Source organism: Pipistrellus hanaki (genome assembly GCF_964339955.1).
Source record: "Pipistrellus hanaki genome assembly, contig: scaffold_41, whole genome shotgun sequence".
Classification (NCBI taxonomy): Eukaryota; Metazoa; Chordata; class Mammalia; order Chiroptera; family Vespertilionidae; genus Pipistrellus; species Pipistrellus hanaki.
Window position 1 is genome coordinate 387,536 of NW_028182292.1, and position 17,561 is coordinate 405,096.

Consider the following 17,561-nt stretch of genomic DNA (forward strand, 5'->3'; position numbering starts at 1 on the left):
TCCCCACCCCCGTTCCCCCGTCCCCCGCACACACACAGGCGCCCACCTTGATGAGGTGCTTGTTCACCCACTTGGTGAAGGTTTTCTTCTGCACACGGTCCCGCTCATCTGCAGAGACAAAGCCGGTCACCGGGGGCCGGAGAAGCCCAGGGGTCAGCCCCAGGCCGTCCGGAGCCCGCCGGGCGGGGCTCCAGCCACACAGACCCCACGCCCACCAGCCTGGCAGGGGCCACGGGGCCCAGGCCCGGCCACGGTGTCCTGGCAGGGAGGGGGCAGGAGGCCAGACCAGTGCCCACTGCTCAGTGCCCCCCACAGATGGGGGTCCATGGTGCCCCCCACAGACGGGGGGTCCAAGGTGCCCACTGCTCAGTGCCCCGCTGTCCCCCACAGGTGGGAGGGTCCAGAGCTGCAGCCGCGCCCGGAGGGCAGAGCCAGAGCGGAGCCGGAGCCGGAGCAGGAGCGCACAAGTCCCAGCCTGCCCGTCCCCACGCTTCCCAGACGCCCGAGCGGAGAGAGGCTCCCTGACCGGCCGTGTCCCCCAGCGGGTGATGGGCCCTCTGCGGGGCCAGAGCGCCCCGCCCAGGAGGCCCCGAACCCAAGCCCGAGGCCCCGCCAGCCTCGCCAACCTGGGCCCAGCCCCTCCCTTAGCCCCGGGCCCTGTCTGTCCCCCACATTCAGACCCGAGCCGGCCGCCCCGCCCGCTGCCAGGCCCCCGGCCGCAGGAAGTGGCCGCGGCCGCCCGAGGCCGCCGCCCGCGGGGGCCGCTACCTTTCTTGCCCTCCGAGGCCCGGAGCACGGCCAGGTAGAGGTTGTCCTCCGAGCTGGTTCTCTTGCCGCCCAGGCCCTGGGGCTCAGGCACGCGCAGCCGGTGCTGAGACATGGCGCCCCCGCCCTCGCTGTCCCCGGCCCGGGTCTGCGCTCGGACGCCCTCGGTGTGCGCGCACGGACGGACGGACGGACGGACAGAGGTTGCGGCGGCGCACAGACTCCCTCGCTCCGCTCACAGCGGCTCCCTCCGGCCCAGTCTGCCCGGCCACTCCCTGCCCGGTGCTCCCCAGCTCCGTCCCCGCCCAGGGGCCCCACCCCACCCCCCAGAGGGAGTGTTCCGGAGAGAGGCAGGAGCCCTCCCCCCGCCCCACCCTCCGCCAGCAGAAACAGGAAACCCAGGGGTTTCCTCACCCATCCTGCCCACAGCGGGACTGAGTGTGTGTGTGTGTGTGTGTGTGTGTGTGTGTGTGTGTCTGAGGGCCGCACGCTGTCTGCATCCCCACGGCCGCCCCCGGGGCAGCCCCTGCACCGGGCGTACAGTTAGTGGGGGGCTGGGCCCAGGGTGCCTACCCCACCTGCTGGAGGGGCCCCCGAAACCGAGTGCCTCCTGGCCTGGGGGACCCACTGCCCCCCAAACCCCAGCTCCTCGTAGGCCCACGTGCCCGCGGCTGGGCTGGTGCTGGCCTGACTGGGCCCCTCGGTGCTCCGGGCAGGCCTGGTGCTGCCCGTCCGGCCGGGCCCGCCCGTCCTGGCTGCAGGGTCTGCAGGCAGAGCCGCGGTGGGCAGGGCGGTGGGCAGAGCGGCACATAGCTGGGCGCTGACTCACCACAGGGCCGCCCAGGCCGAGCGGCAGGAACTCTGCCGTCGGGGAGGGAGGGGCTGGGCCGCGGGGAGCAGGGGGACGGGTTGGGGCGCAGTGAGTCAGAGCTGGGGAGGGGGCCGGTGACTCACGGGACAGGAAGCCGCCCGGGGCGGGGGGCGCAGGATGGGTGGGGATGTTTGCACTGGGAGGGCCCACAGATAGCCGCTGGGCTGTAAAGGTGGGAGAGGAGAGGAGCAGAGGGCGGCGGCAGGGACGCACCGCTCCCCTCGAGGGAAAGAATGCGGCCCCGACCGCAAGAATTTTCCAGCCGAGCCTCTGCCTGATGGGATCCAGCTGTGGGCAGCCCCCTCCCACTCCCCACTCGGGCCCCATTCCGGGAAAAGCCGCCCCCCTTGTCCCCTCCGCTGCCCTCGGCGGCCACAGGAGGGCGCCCAAACCCTGTGGGGCGGAGCCCAAGCCCGGAGGAGCTGGCTGGGCCCCCACCTTCTCTCAAGGTCTCAGTCCTCCTCCTCCTCCTCCTCCTCCTCCCCCGCAGCCGCCGCTCCCACCCTCACCTGGGCAGGGCCGGCCACGGCTCCCAGTACCAGGCACACCCAGACCTTGTCTCAGCCCCAACCCCAACACCCCCACCGGGCCTCCCCAGGTTGGAGTCTCTGAGGACCCAGCAGCGGCCAGAGTCCAGGGGTCTGTGTGAGCACCTGCTGACGGCAGGCGCTGGGCTGCCTGCAGGGGGCGGGCACTGGGTTAGGGGACACTCCAGGGGCCCCAGGAACGGGTGCGGGGGAGGACAGGGACCCCAGAAGATGCATGCAGCCAGGGGCACCAGGCCTGACACCCAAGACTGGTGGGAGCACCCCTCAAACCCCTCCCCCGCCTTCTCTCCGCCACCGGGGCCCACGGGTGCAGGTGGGGGGGAGGGGGGAGGAGTGGCACCGCCATCCCCTGGAGGCCCCGCCTCTGAGGCCCTCGGGGTCTCAGGGCTCATCCCCACCCCCTCCGCAGACCCCTCCCGCTGCCCCGCCCCTGCCCCCAGCCCAGCCGCCCCCAGGACACACTGCCCGCACCGGCTCCTCCTCCATGTGCCTGACCCTGAGCCCCCCAGAGCTGCCCGAGGCCCCCTCGGTGTCCCCGGAGCTTCCCAGGGCCCCATCGGTGTCCCCGGAGCTGCCCTCCGCCCATCGGTGTCCCCGGAGCTGCCCCTCCGCCCATCGGTGTCCCCGGAGCTGCCCCTCCGCCCATCGGTGTCCCCGGAGCTGCCCCTCCGCCCATCGGTGTCCCCGGAGCTGCCCCTCCGCCCATCGGTGTCCCCGGAGCTGCCCCTCCGCCCATCGGTGTCCCCAGAGCTGCCCGGGGCCCCTGCGGGCACCGCGGCCCCATGGACAGCCCGGCAGGCCAGACCCGGCCCTCGGCGCCCGCTTCCCTCCGCCCTCGTCCCGGCCGATCCAAGGCCAGACCCCGCCCCCCTCCCTCTCCCTCCCCCTCCCTCCTCCCAGGTGTTTCCGGGAAGGGCGGGGGCGGGCTGCACCTGGAGGCACCGCGGCCCTCCCACCCTCCGCCCTCCCGCCCTCCCGCCCCGGCAGCTCGGGACGGAGACGGGACGGCCCCCCGGCCCCCCCCCCCCCCCGGCCGCACCCACCTACGCAGCACAGCAGCCCGTACAGGTAGCCCCTGCGGGCGCGCTCGCAGCCGCCGTCCAGCCAGCACGGCCGCTCCAGCAGCGCCGCCCCGGCGAAGGCGCCCCCCGCCCCCCACGCGCCGGCCGCGGCCATGGTCCGCGATCGCTCCGATCGATCTGCACCGAGGCGGCGGCCGAGTGCCGCTGCAGCCCACGCCGGCTCTGGCCCTCCCTCCCTCCCCCGCCGCGGCCGCCCAGACCCGGAGAACCTGCCCCCGTGGGCGCCCCGCCCCGCGGCCCGGAAGCCGCACCCCCGGTGGAGGGGCCCTGCTCTCCTGGGGGCCGGGCGGAGGACAGGGGCCGGGAACTGGGGGCGCCCAGGCTCCCGAGGAGGGAACCCCCGCCCCACCCCCCCAGCCGGGAACTCCCGAGAGGAGGCTCCCTCCCGGCGGGACGCACCAGAGGCGGGGGCGGGGAGATGGGGGACTGGGAGGCGCTGGGGAGATCAGCCCAAAACGGGCAGAGAGGCCGAGCCCAGGGCACTGCCGGCGGGAGCAGCCGGGACCGGGCGGAGGGATCCCCGGGGGGCAGGGAGAGGGGGGCAGCGAGGGCGGGCCCAGGGGAGCAGCCGGACCGGGCGGAGGGGCAGCGAGGGCGGGCCCAGGGGAGCAGCCGGACCGGGCGGAGGGATCCCCGGGGGACAGGGAGGGGGGTCAGGGAGGGGGGGGCGGGAGGGGACAGGGAGAGGGGACAGGGAGGGGGGGCGGGCCCAGGGGAGCAGCCGGCCTGCGCACGGACTGACCGCAGCTGAGTCACCGCCGCTCCCAGCCCCCCGAAACCACGCCCTGACGCCCCATCCTGACTCAGTCCTCGGGGCAGCGGGCCTGCCAGGGGGTCCGATCACCCCCACGGGGACGAGGCCCGCACCCAGGCCGTGGGCGCAGACCCTGCCCACCCTCCCCGCGCCCCATAGGGCGGCCCCTCCGCCAGCAGCCGGCCCCCAGCCCCGCGGGCGCAGAGCCCTCCGCGCCGGCCGGTGGGGGCCGTGCTGTGCGGGGCCGGGCTGCGGGCTGCAGCCCAGGGCGGTGACTTTGAGCCGGGCGGGGGCGGGGGGGCAGGTGCAGCCTGGCTGCCGCCGGGCTGTCCCGGGCACAGGGCGCTGGCACCGGCTCGGAGGCACCTGCCTCCACTGGGCAGCTCGGCCTGCAGGGGGCGGGCTCGGCGGGGCAGGAGCGGCCGGGCACCTGCGGGCCGTGTTGACAGCCGCCCGGGCTTCCCCGTCCCTCCCGCCCGGGGCTCCCGCACCGCCCCGCCGCGCCCCGCGCCGGCTGCAGCCCCGACCAGAGGGGAGCGGCGGGCGGCGGGGCGGCCGGGCGAGGGGAGCGGCGGGCGTGGGCGGTGGGAGGCGGGGGCAGCACGGCTTCCCGGGCCACGTGCGGCTCGGGGACAGGAAGGGGAGGGAGGGGAAATGCGGGGTGAGAGGCGGCGGCCCCCGCCCCGCCCCGCCCCGCCCCCGCTCCCTCGGGTGACAGCTCCCAGCACGGCCGGCGCGGCTTACCTTCCTCCTCCTGCGCCCGCCGGCGCCCCCGGCGCCAGTGCCACACGGCGGCCAGGGTGACGACGTGGCCCGCCACCACCAGGGAGGGGAACAGGCCGCCCGCGGGCTCCATGGCGGCGGCTGCGTGCGGGCAGAGCCGGGCGCTGGCTGCGAGGCCGGCCCCCTCCCTCCCTCCCTCCCTCCTTCCCTCCGAGGGCGGGCCGGGGGCGCGGACCGCCTGCAGCTCCGCCGGCCGGGCTGGGACTGGCGCGGCCCCTGCACCGCCCGGGCTCCCACCGCCTCGCCCCTCCTCCCGCCGGTCACTGGGCACCGTCCCCGCGGCCGCCCAGCCCGGCTCAGCTGTCCCTGCGCGCAGCTACCGCTCAAGGTTAGCGGGAGCCTTAACCCCTGTTTACCCGCGGCCACACCCGCGGAGGGAGGGGCCTGCGGCGTGCTGACTCCGTGCCAAGGAGCACCCCCGGCAGCCGCCGGCCTCCGCCCGGGCTCCCCACCCCCACCGGAGGGTGACCCCGTCCGTGCCCAAGCACCCACTCTGCCCCCGAGGGTGCCCCCTGAGACAGCTGCCGGGCGCCCCAGGGAGGCATGGAGGCCCGGCCCCCAGCCCCAGCCCCAGCCCAGGCTCTGGCCCCACGGAGTCCCGAGGTCCCCACACGGACGGCGAACGGGGCCGGGGCTGGGGAGGGGCCGGGGAGGCGGTCGGCCGGGGCGGGCGGCGGGCGGTGTGCAGGGAGAGAGGCCGGCGGGCTGGGCTCCCACCTACCGGGCACGACCTTCATTGGGGACGGCGGCGGGAGGCCTCGCGGACGGGAGTGGGCGCGGGTGAGGGAGGGTCGCAGGCCCCTCGGAGGCGGCGGAGCGCGGGCAGCGGTGTCGGGAGGGAGGGCACGGGCGTGCGCGGTCAGCGGCGGCGCCTGTGGCCGTGGGGGAGGGGCGGGTGGGCAGGGGGCCCGCGGGATATAAATATCCGGGGACAAGCAGGGCCGTCATCTGTCCCGACTTAGAACATGACGCGCAGCGAGGGCACCGGGGCCTGGGCCCTGGAGGCCAGTCCGGCGCGGTGGCGCCCCCCGGCCTCGGCCCCGGGCTCTCCCGGCCCCGCGCCGGGCGTGGGCGTGCGCGGCTCCGCGTGCTGGTGCTCTGGGTAAAGGCCACGTGGGCCAGGGTGCGGACAGCCTCCGAAGGTCACGGGCGGCCAGAGACCCACGCGGGCATAAGAGCCCCCTCAAGGGGCTGTGCCCCGCCCAGGCCACTCCGGCCTGCCCCGCCTCCCGGAGCCCGGGCTGTGGAAGGCCGGGGCCAGAGGCTCGCCGGCAGCCAGGCCCCCTCTACATCCTGACCGGCTGGAGCTCCGTGTGCCGGGAAACAGGATACGGGGGTCACCATCCTGCCCCTCCGCCCAGGCCCCAGAGACAGAGGGCCAGGACGACACCCGGGCATTTTGTGGCACTTCCCTGCCAGGCACCATCCTGTGTGACCCTCACAGGGCCCTGGGACGGGAGTCCTGTGCTGTTCCCGCATCAGGCCGGTGAGAAACCGAGGCACAGAGAGGGCGGGGAGCCGGCCTGCGGGCACACAGTCCGGCCTGAGCCCGGGCGGCCGGCAGCAACGCCCAGCAAACCACACCGGGCCCGGCCCGCTGGGGTCCCCGCCTGGCCCTCGCCGAAAGGCCCGCTCCCTGCTTCAGAGGCTCCCGTCTGAGGGGCCTGGCCTGCTGCGGCCAGCTCTGAGGGGCCCATCAGGACCCCGGGCCAGGGCCAGGGCCAGCTCGTGAGGGCGAGGGTAGCCCTTCACACACACACACACACACACACACACACACACACACGCTCTCGCTGCCAGACCTGGGCCAGGGCCAGCACCTCCATCCCTCACCAGACACGCCCTGGCAGCGCGGAGCGGAAGCCGCTCTCATCCTGCATCCCCGAGTTCCAGCCCCCCCCCGTCCTGGGCCCACCACAGCTGCCGCCGGGGAGCCCGGCCCGTGGGCGGTCGGCCCGCGCCCCACAGGCCCTCGGCCTGCCAGGCCCTGCCTACCTTGGCCCAGCTGGATCAGCTCCTCCATGCTGTACCTGTCCATGGCGCCCAGCAGGCCGGGCCGCGCGGGCCGGAGAGGAGAGGAAGGCAGGCAGGAAGGAGGGAAGGGGTGGGAGGCCGAGGGAGGGCTCCCCACCCAGCCGGGAGCCTGGCTCCTCCTTGCAGCCGCCCCTTAGTCAGAGGGGAGCAGCGTGCGGCCGGCGGGCCAGCGGGCCAGACCAGCCCGGTGGTGCAGTGGGCCCGCCCGGCCGGCCGAGCCCTCTGAGCCCACAGGCAGGGCCCCCGGGCACCGTCTTCCCTACTGAGCTCTCCTGCCAGCCCACGCCCCCTCCTCTCCACAGCCCCCCGCCCCAGACGTCCCACCCCAACCCCTCCCTGAGCCGGCCTTCCCCTGCCCCTGCCCCTCCCCAGGACCAGCTGGGCAGAGCCACACCCGCATGCCTGCTCAGGGGGCCTCCTCCACCGTGTCCCACCGCCACTGCGGGACCAGCTGAAAGGCAACCCCGATCCTGCCATCCCCCCGCCCCCATCTACAGACAGATACCCTCCCCCCATCTACAGATACCCTCCCCCCATCTACAGACAGATACCCTCCCCCCATCTACAGACAGATACCCTCCCCCCATCTACAGATACCCTCCCCCCATCTACAGATACCCTCCCCCATCTACAGATACCCTCCCCCCATCTACAGATACCCTCCCCCCCTACCCCCCCATCTACAGATACCCTCCCCCCATCTACAGATACCCTCCCCCCATCTACAGATACCCTCCCCCCATCTACAGACAGATACCCTCCCCCCATCTACAGACAGATACCCTCCCCCCATCTACAGACAGATACCCTCCCCCCATCTACAGACAGATACCCTCCCCCCATCTACAGACAGATACCCTCCCCCCATCTACAGACAGATACCCTCCCCCCATCTACAGACAGATACCCTCCCCCCATCTACAGATACCCTCCCCCATCTACAGATACCCTCCCCCCATCTACAGATACCCTCCCCCCATCTACAGACAGATACCCTCCCCCCATCTACAGACAGATACCCTCCCCCCATCTACAGACAGATACCCTCCCCCCATCTACAGATACCCTCCCCCCCTACCCCCCCATCTACAGATACCCTCCCCCCATCTACAGATACCCTCCCCCCATCTACAGATACCCTCCCCCCATCTACAGACAGATACCCTCCCCCCATCTACAGATACCCTCCCCCATCTACAGATACCCTCCCCCATCTACAGACAGATACCCTCCCCCCATCTACAGATACCCTCCCCCCATCTACAGACAGATACCCTCCCCCCATCTACAGACAGATACCCTCCCCCCATCTACAGACAGATACCCTCCCCCCATCTACAGATACCCTCCCCCCCTACCCCCCCATCTACAGATACCCTCCCCCCATCTACAGATACCCTCCCCCCATCTACAGATACCCTCCCCCCATCTACAGATACCCTCCCCCCATCTACAGACAGATACCCTCCCCCCATCTACAGATACCCTCCCCCATCTACAGATACCCTCCCCCATCTACAGACAGATACCCTCCCCCCATCTACAGATACCCTCCCCCATCTACAGACAGATACCCTCCCCCCATCTACAGATACCCTCCCCCCATCTACAGACAGATACCCTCCCCCCATCTACAGATACCCTCCCCCCATCTATAGACAGATACCCTCCCCCCATCTACAGATACCCTCCCCCCCATCTACAGATACCCTCCCCCCATCTACAGACAGATACCCTCCCCCCATCTACAGACAGATACCCTCCCCCCATCTACAGATACCCTCCCCCCCTACCCCCCCATCTACAGATACCCTCCCCCCATCTACAGATACCCTCCCCCCATCTACAGATACCCTCCCCCCATCTACAGATACCCTCCCCCCATCTACAGACAGATACCCTCCCCCCATCTACAGATACCCTCCCCCATCTACAGATACCCTCCCCCATCTACAGACAGATACCCTCCCCCCATCTACAGATACCCTCCCCCATCTACAGACAGATACCCTCCCCCCATCTACAGATACCCTCCCCCCATCTACAGACAGATACCCTCCCGCACACGGGACCCAGATGCCAGCCTGGGGACTCTCCCAAAAAGCTGCCTGGCACGGGTGGGGCTCTGTGGTTGAGCAGCGACCTATGAACCCGGGGGTCACGTTCGGTTCCTGGTCAGGCCTGACCCCCAGTTGGGGGGGGGGGGCTCAGGAACAGAGGAGGCTGCAGAGCAGGCCATCGGGGCAGCCGACCGATGATTCTCTCATCGTTGGTTTCTCTCTCCCCTCCCTTCCTCTCCGAGATCAATAAAAACCTAAGATTACACGAAAAGCTGGCCAGACCCTGGTGTCCCGCAGCACACGGCCCGGACAGCGCGGCAGCTCCGGTGCTGACTCAGCGTCCCTGCGGGCGGGGCCGCGGGAAGATCAAGGTGCAGGCGGGTGGGGGCACCCGCAGGCACAGCTCAGGCGCGTCCTTTCCTATAAACCTCCGGCTTCAGTGGGACTTTGGAGACGGAGAAAGTGCGGCTGCTTTGAGGTGTAAATGAAGTTCTTTATGGAGACCCACCCCACCCACAAAGCAGGCCCACACCGGTACCCAGGGCCTCGGCCCTCCCAGCCGCCTGGCCTCCTGTCCCACCCTCGCTCGGCTCCTGGTGGCCAAGCAGGTCCCTTCCCCCTCCTCGGTCAGGGCTCAGCTCAGGCACCTCCTCCGAGGGGCCCTCCCGGGCTGCTCCTCAAAGCTGCCCCTTCGTCCAGACGGTGGGGCTTCCTGGGTCCGGGCTCGGTCTGGGGCTTGGTCTGGGCCCAGGGCTCGGTCTGGGTCTGGGGCTCGGTCTGGGTCTGGGGCTCCGTCTGGGCCTGGGCCCGGGCTCCATCTGGGGCTCGGTCTGGGGCTCGGTCTGGGCCCGGGGCTCGGTCTGGGGCTCGGTCTGGGTCTGGCTGGTACGCGGACAGCGTTGGTAGAGACCTTCCCACACGGAGGAGACACCACCAGGGCACAGGGCCGGGCTGGGGGCACGTGTGGCTGACCTGCAGGGACCGGGGCTCCCCGGCCAGGGCCGGGCGGACACAGGCGGCCCATTCGACCCAGGTCATTCTAGGAACCAGCGCCGTCGGCCCACAAGCTCCTGACCTCGCCCTCTGCCACCTTCCTACTTGCCCATCTTTAAGCTGCAGCCCAGCTGGTGTGGCTCAGGGGCCAGGACTGGAAGCAGGAGGTCATGGTGGTTTGATTCCAGGTCAGGGCACACGCCCTGGTTGTGGGCTCCATCCCCAGGGTGGGGCGTGCAGGAGGCAGCCCATCCATGATTCTCTCTCATCATGGATGTTTCTCTCTCTCCCTCTCCTTCCTCTCTGTAATCCGTAAAAATAAAAATAAAAATTTGAAAAGCTCCGAGCAGCGGAGGCTCCAGGCTTCGGCCCACGTGCGGAGCCCTCATGCAGGACCCGCAGGCGAGGAGGAAGCTGGTGCCACACCCTGGGGAGGGAGAGGGCCGGCCCGGGCTGGGCCTGAGGGACCAGGGAAGGAGGGAGCCCGCACCCGGCCCTGACTCAGCCCGGGGCTGGAGCTCATTTCCTGTTGGAAACTCTGAGCGGCCACCGGCGGCTGTGGCTGCGGCTGCGGCTGGGGCTGGGGCAGGGAAGGGAGAACTGAGTCACCCCGTTGGGGCCGGGGGTGCCCCCCTGCCCACGGCGGCCACACCCAGGCCCCCTCTGGCGCTGCTGCCAATGCCTGCCCCGCAGCCCGCGGTCCAGCCTGGCCTGGAGGAGGAAGGAGGAGGGAAAGGGAGGGCGGGGACCAGGGTCCCCACACCAGGACCAGGGGCGGGGAGCGGGGGTCTGCAGACCACGAAGGCGCAGGGTGCGGCCAGGGGAGGCCGGGCAGAAGGCTCTGGGCGGGGACCTGGCCTAGACGCGGCCAGTGCTGACCAGTCACTGCTGGCCGGCGGCCTGGCCTCGTCTCCTTATGGGAACAGACATCTATCCTTGGCCAGGAGCCAGAGAGGCCACGGGAGAGCCAGAGGCGGCCCCTGAACCCCACCATCCCAGCACACTGCCCGGGGGGGGGGTTCCCCAGCACAGACCCGGCTGAGACGGGGACTCCCGCTCCCCACCTGGGTTCCGTGACCCCCATTCGCCTGGCAAATCCCCACCCCCCAAATCCAGGCCCCCCTCCCAGCCCCTCAGATGTCAGCTCCTCCCCAGGCGTCGAGACACAACGAGGGAAGCGGGGTCCAGCCTGCCTGGTGCTGGGGGGCAGTGAGCTGCCCAGTGCACGGCACCCCGCCGCCCACCCCCTGGTCCGGCCGCAGGTGCTCAGGGACAGAGGATGCTGCAGAGCTGGCCACAGCCAGGGCCCTGGCAGCCCCTGGGACGCGGGGCCTGTCCCATCCTCTGAGACCACAAAGGGCCTGCCCGGTGGGGCTGGGCCCCGCCGGTGCCTGCCCTCCGGCCGCCGTGTGCTCCTGCCTGGGGTCTGCTCGTCTCCCCCAGGCCATCACCAGCCCCAAGCAGCCAAGCACCAGTCACCGCATCTGAGCCACAAGACCGTGCGGGCAGGGGCCACCCCCACTGGACGGACAAGAGGCTCAGAAAGGTCAGGCAGGGTGCCCGCCGCCCTGCTGGACCGAGCTACAGCCCCTGCACCAGCACCTCCTCTGGATGGGCCGCCAGGAGCGGAGGAGGCCGAGGGGCGGACAGGCCTGGGTGAGGGCAGCACCGGGGAGAGGGCAGGGCCGGCGAACAGCTGGTCCTGCCAGTCCAGGGCCACAAGCCCCACCCCGCGCCCCGTGCTCGGGGCCGGCTGGCAGGGGCCCATGTGCTTCCTCCTTGGCCTATCCACCCGGGTCCTCACGCCGGGAGGAGGAGCCACGTGGCCCGGTCCCAGGGCACCCAGCACCCTCAGGCACAGAGAGCACCCCCTGCTGGCGGGAGCAGACCCCCCGCCTGTGCGACACCCCACTCCAGCCCCCCAGGCCCAGGCCCCGGCTCCCCCTCCCGTCCCCCACGCTGGGGCCGGGGTGCGGCTGACCTGTGGCCGGGGCAGGCTCCGGGCCAGGCCTGGACAGGGCTCCGGGGGCGGCGGCGGGCACCACGGGGGGCTCGGGGGCCCCCTCCTCCGGCTGCTTCCGGCGGTACACCCTCCGCTCCTCACCCACGGGGTCCTCGGGAGGCGGGCGCCCCCGCTTGGGCGGGCAGCCCAGGGGCCCCTGCACGGCCTGCACGTGGTGGGGGGCGCGGCGGGCGGGCATCACCATGGCGACGGGCCGGCGCACGCGCTGCAGCGAGGCGGGCACGATCTCGGGCGGCAGGTGCAGGTACTGGCGCAGGTGGGCCACGCCCTCGTCGGTGAGGTACCAGTAGCAGTGGCGCCAGGCGAAGGTCTCCCGCACCAGGCCCCGGGCCCGCAGCGAGGCCATGGCCCGCTGGACCTGCAGGTTGGTGACGCCGGGCACGTGGGGGTGCAGGCTGCGGGGCCGCCGGTCCTTCTTGGCCACCATCACCCCCTCCCGGAAGAGCACCTCGTAAATGGCCCGGAGCTGGTCCAGGGCCATGAGCATGCCGGCCACCATGGCTGCGGGCGGCGGGGCGCGGGCGCGGGCGGGGCACGGGCAGGAGGCCGGGGAGGCCCTTCGGCAGAGGGAGCGGCAGGGGCCTGGGCGGCGGGCGGCGGGTGGGCAGGCCTGGTGCCGGGCTCGGGCCTGGGCACGGACTGAGGCTCTGGCGCCGGCTGCCTGGCTCCTGCGATTCCTGATTCCTGCCGGCACTTGGCCTGCCCACCGCCTGCGAGAGCCTCCCTCCAGGCCGGCCCCCTCTGACTCAGCACCGCCGGCCCCTCCCACCCGCAGCACCGAGGCCCGGGGAGAGGGGGCACCTCGCCGGCGGCAGCCACCCACCCCGGGCGGCCCCGTCCCCTCCCTCCCGGCCACACCACTCGGCTCCATCATCAGAAATTACATCAGTTTCCAAACACTTCCTTCTATGTGCCCCGCCGGGGGAGGGGGCGGGACAGGAGCAGGAGGGACCCAGACTCTCCGAGTGGGTGAGGGCGTGGGGGGCAGAGGGCAGAGGGGACCCACACAGGACGGTGGCTTCACAGGCTCCTAAGATCTAAAGGGTGCGGCCCCGGGTCTGGGGGAGGGCGGGCGGGCTGGGGTCTGGGGAAGAGGAGGAAGGGAACTGCCGGCAGCCTGAGGCTCAGCACCGTCAGGAGGCTGTGGGCACCGCTGGCTGCTGTCCATCACGCAGCCCCCACTCGGCTGGGCGCAGACAATGCCACCCTATTTAAAACTTCCAGGCGGATCCCAGGCAACCCGGGAACATGGGGCCCGGGAGCAGGGTGGGGGCTCGGCGTGGGGTGGGGCCGCCCTGCATTCCCAGCCCCACAGGCCAGCTGTCGGGCCAGAAACATTCAGCTGCCGCCGGCGATCAAAGTCACCGAGTCCTGCAGCCCCGAGTGCCGCGGGAGAGCCGGCCGGACAGAGGCTGGTCAGAGGAGCCACAGAGCAGGGAGGGCCGGGGCCCAGCGTAAGGGGACCCAGCGCAGCGGCTCCCCACCAGGGCCTGAGCCTGGCCCGGCCACACCCATCGGCGCCTGCAGGCCCAGGACTGAGGCTGCACCGTGGCCATCCTGTGCCAGCCCAGCCTCCAGCACCCAGGCCCCAGGAGCGAGGCTCCCTCCCACACAGACCCACTCCCGGATCTGCGCTCCCTCCCCCCGCGGACACACCCGTTCCCACAAGCGCCCGCCCGCGGGGGCGGATTATAAATAGGCGGGAGGGAGGGTGGGGATCCCGAGGAGGGAGGCGCCTGCGGCGGCGCTGCTGCAGCCAAGAGGCAGCGCGTGGGGCCGGTTTATGCGGCCGTTGCCATAGCACCGCCCTGCCGTCTGCAAACACACAAGCACGCACACACGCATGCACACATGCGCGCACACACCGCGCGCACACGGAGCGGGGGTGGAAACTGGAGGCCGAGCCTGGCGTCCCACAGCCCGGCCCGCCGGCCCGGGACCCGCTCGGGGGTGGAGCTCGGGTCCAGGAGGAAGCGCCTGCGGACTCCCCGCCGCCGTGGTCCCGGCCGGCACAGGCCGGTGGCCCAGCCCGGACCCAAAGCCAGCGCCCTCCGCCCCCAGCCTGGCCCTGAGTCCCCGGGACCCATGTGCCCGCTGCTCCGCACGGCGCCCCGCACACCCCGCTCTCCTCCGGTGCGGATCCCCGACCTGAGCGCCCACCGAGCCCGCCGGCCCCCTCCTTGCCCGGAGACGCCGGCCACGGCCCCGCCCGGACCCGACTCAGCGCTCAGGCCGGGCCCGCAGGAGGGGCTCCCGGGAGGAGCTCCGGGGAGCGGGCGGCGGCCCCGCAGGAGGAGCTCGGGGAGGGGGCGGGGCGCGCGGGGAATCCCCGACCTCCCACGCGCCCGATGGAGGGGGAGGGAGGAGCCGGAGCAAGAAGTTCCCGCCGCCACGCCCCTCCCCGCCCCCCGCCCCCTCCGCGCGCGCCGCCCCCTCCCCGCGGGTCCGCAGCCGCATTGCTGATTCAGCGCCCGGAGGGCCAGGCCGGCACCATGGCCCCGGCCCCCTCGGCCCTCAGTTTCCAGAGCAACCGGCCCGGGCCCTGGGCAGCCGGCCCCCGCCCGGAACAAAGGGCCGCAGTGTGGCTCCGGGGCCGCCGGCCCGGCGCCTCTGCGCGGGGACCCACCGGCCTGGCCCCGCGCCCTCGGGCTGGCCGGGGACCGGGGCCCGGGGGCCGGGGATGAGGGGCCGGGGGCCGGGACCCGGGGGCCGGGGATGGGGGGCCGGGGGCCGGGGGCCGGGGGCCTGGGCCCGGGGAGCCGGCGGGGAGCGGCCGCCCGGCTGCGGAGCCCGCGCCCTCCGCCCCGCCCCGCCCGCCGGGCCGCCCCGCCCCCGGCGCACGGCCGGGCTGGGGCAGCGGGAGGCGCCCCCGGCCGGTCCGGGCGGACCCCACCCCGGGGGCCCTGACGGCCGGAGCCTGGGGTCCCCGCGCCCCAGCCCCTCCCCGGAGCTGTCCCTGCGGCAGCTCTGACCCGGCCCCGCGGGTGCACCCGCCCGGGGTCCCCGCACCCGGCCCGCCCGCACCTTTGAGGGAGCTGATCTCCTGCTGGATGGCTCGCGAGGGGTCCATGCTCCGGCGCAGAGGGGCCCGGGCGCCGCACGCGGAGTCCAGCCCGCACCGCGCTGCCCGGCCAGAGCCGCAGCCGGGAGGAGGCGGGGCCGGGCGGGGCCTGCGGGCCGGGGCGGGGCTCCAGCGGATCGATGCCGGGCATGGCCGCGGGCATGCTCCCCGCCGGCCCGCCACCCTCCAGCCCTCGCCGCCCAGGTCCAACCCCAATCCGCCAGCCCCGCCGCCCAGGACCAACCCCAACCCGGCCGATGGCCAGGCCCGCCGCCCAGTCCCGGCGCATTGCAGGCCCTCCAGGAGCGCGCACCCGTCCCTCCCGCACAAGCCACCAGGGCCTGGGCCTCCACCTGGTGAGATGGTGACCAGGCAGGGGTGAGGCCCGCCCTAGATCATGCCCTCATCACCAGGACCCATACCCCCACCTCCTATCGCCCCCCCCCCCCCCCGTGGTGCTGCCCCTGCCCCTGCCCCGGCCCTCCCTGGCACCTTCCCCCACCCACCCGCTCCTGCAGCCGGCTCACCCTGGCCTAGGACCCAAGCCGCCCTCCACAGGCTCACTCGTAAGCTGGAGCGTCCCTCTGGCCCTCGCCGGCACCAGCCTCTGTGCTCAGCAAGCCGCCCATCCCCTCCTGGGCCGGGCCGGCCGGGGTGCAGGGCACAGAAGCTACCGACCCCCTTTCCGCCCCATCAGGCCCACCCTCTGGTTCCCGCCGGCTGACCGGGGCCGCGTCTCTAACCCGGAGCCGCTGGTCTGGGCGGGCAGGCGGGGGGCGGCGGTCTCCTCGGGCCCGGCCGGCCACGGGAAGGCAGGGACACCGTCCTGCAGGTCGAGGGCCGCACACCTCCCAGGAAGGCCACTGCCAGCTTCACTCACGAACGAGAGGGAAGGCCTGCCCGGCCGTGGGACGCCCAGGTTAGGGCGCCGGCCACGCACCAAAGGGTCACAGGTTCGATCCCCCGTCACGGCATGTGCGGGAGGCAACCACTGCATGCGTCTCCTCACATCGATGTTTCTCTCTCTCTCCCCTCTCTCCCATTCTAAAAAAAAAAAAAAAAAAATCAATGGGAAGAATACTCTCGGGTGAAGATTACGGGAAAAAGGAGAAATGTGTCTGCTGTCCTCCGAAGTGCTGGCCGCTCGTCTGAGCAAAGGCACCGCATTTCTTGTAAGAAGGGGCCGCACTCTAGGAAAGAGGATGCACTGGTATCCCCAAAACCGAGACCCCTGGGCCACACGGCACGAGACACGGCGGGTGGGACGGGGTGCCCGTGGGGAGCAAGCCAGCGCCCCTCAGCCACAGGCTCAGGGCCCCAGCTCGGCCTGCAGGGCCCTCGGCGGGAGGCCAGGCCCCTGGGCCCTCGGCGGCAGCCAGCCTCGGCTCTGCCTGTGGGTGGACCCAGGTGAGCGGGGGCCATGGAGGCCGCTGGTGACGCTGTGCAGCTGCCATCACAGCCCAGGCCTGGGACTGTGCTCAACCCATGAACCAGGAGGTCGCTGGTTCGATTCCCGGTCAGGGCACATGCCTGGCTTGTGGTCTCCACCCCCAGTGTGTGGGGCCTGACTCTGTATCCTTCTCCCTTCCTCTCTCTAAAAGCAATAAAAACATTTAAACAACCATGTACTGTGGAATGTGAAGACTGAAAACCAGAAGGAACTTACGGGCAGGAAGCCAGCGTCGCACAGGAACTCAGGGGCCGGGGACAGTGGCTTCCAGGAGGCCCAGCCCCACAGGATCGCCGCGCCCCCCACGGTCACGGACACATTTGCCAAAACTGCGACTCGGACCCGCGCGGCCCCACCCGACACCCCCCTCCGCCCCCACCTCGCTGGCACTCCCCCTCTGCCCCCCACCTCGCTGGCACTCCGTGTGGATGAAGCGCTCAGGCTGGGAGCGGCGGGTGTGGGGAGGAGAACATCTGAGCCGTAACCATGACTCCACTGCGCCCCCTCCCGACGGCCCCTCCCCCCCCCCCCCCGCCCGTGTGGGGGCTCACTGTCCCCCGATTCCGGTGTGTCCCCTGGAATTCCTTTATGGAACATCGGTCAACATGGGCAGGATTCTTGGTTTTCCCCTTTTTAAAAATATATTTTTCATTGATTTCAGACAGGGGGGGAGAGGGAGGGAAACATCAATGATGAGAATAATTGATCGGCTGCCTCCTGCATGCCCCCCCAATTACAAAATTACAAGCAACATGCACGCAACCCGGGCATGTGCCCTGACCGGGACTCAAACCCCAAACCCTGTGACCTCCTGATTCATAGGCCGACGCTCAACCACGGAGCCACGCCGCTGGGGAACGGCTTTCCCCCTTTGAACACACACGTGGCTTCTCACACACCGCGCGGGGGGGGGGGGGGGGGGGTCTCCGGCCGGCGTGCAGCCCCCGCCCTCCTCCAGGCTGCCGATCCCACACACGCCCCTGGCCCGGGTCCCACAGCGGCACCACCGCCACCCAGACACCCGGGCTGGGGACCCCTGCCAGTCTGAGGGTGAACGGGAATCCGGGCGGAGATAACGCCGACATTGTGCGCACCCTCTGACCCAGAAATCCCGGTGTAACCCCGTTCCAGTCACAC

At 72.0% G+C, this 17,561-nt stretch overlaps 1 protein-coding gene across 8 annotated transcripts in view; it reads right to left on the reverse strand.

Moving 5' to 3' along the window:
- PLEC (plectin) overlaps positions 1-17,561 on the reverse strand; it is a 66,793-nt gene that overhangs the window by 33,624 nt on the left and 15,608 nt on the right. For 3 of the 8 annotated variants that reach the window (XM_084907270.1, XM_084907264.1, XM_084907268.1), the window contains exon 2: positions 47-108. In XM_084907270.1, the coding sequence (XP_084763396.1) occupies positions 47-108 (62 nt within the window). Of the gene's footprint in view, positions 1-46; positions 109-768; positions 1,031-3,227; positions 3,386-4,764; positions 4,943-11,871; positions 12,619-14,937; positions 15,044-17,561 lie in introns of those variants that run through there. The other 5 variants (XM_084907269.1, XM_084907263.1, XM_084907265.1 and 2 more) reach the window with 5 other exon arrangements.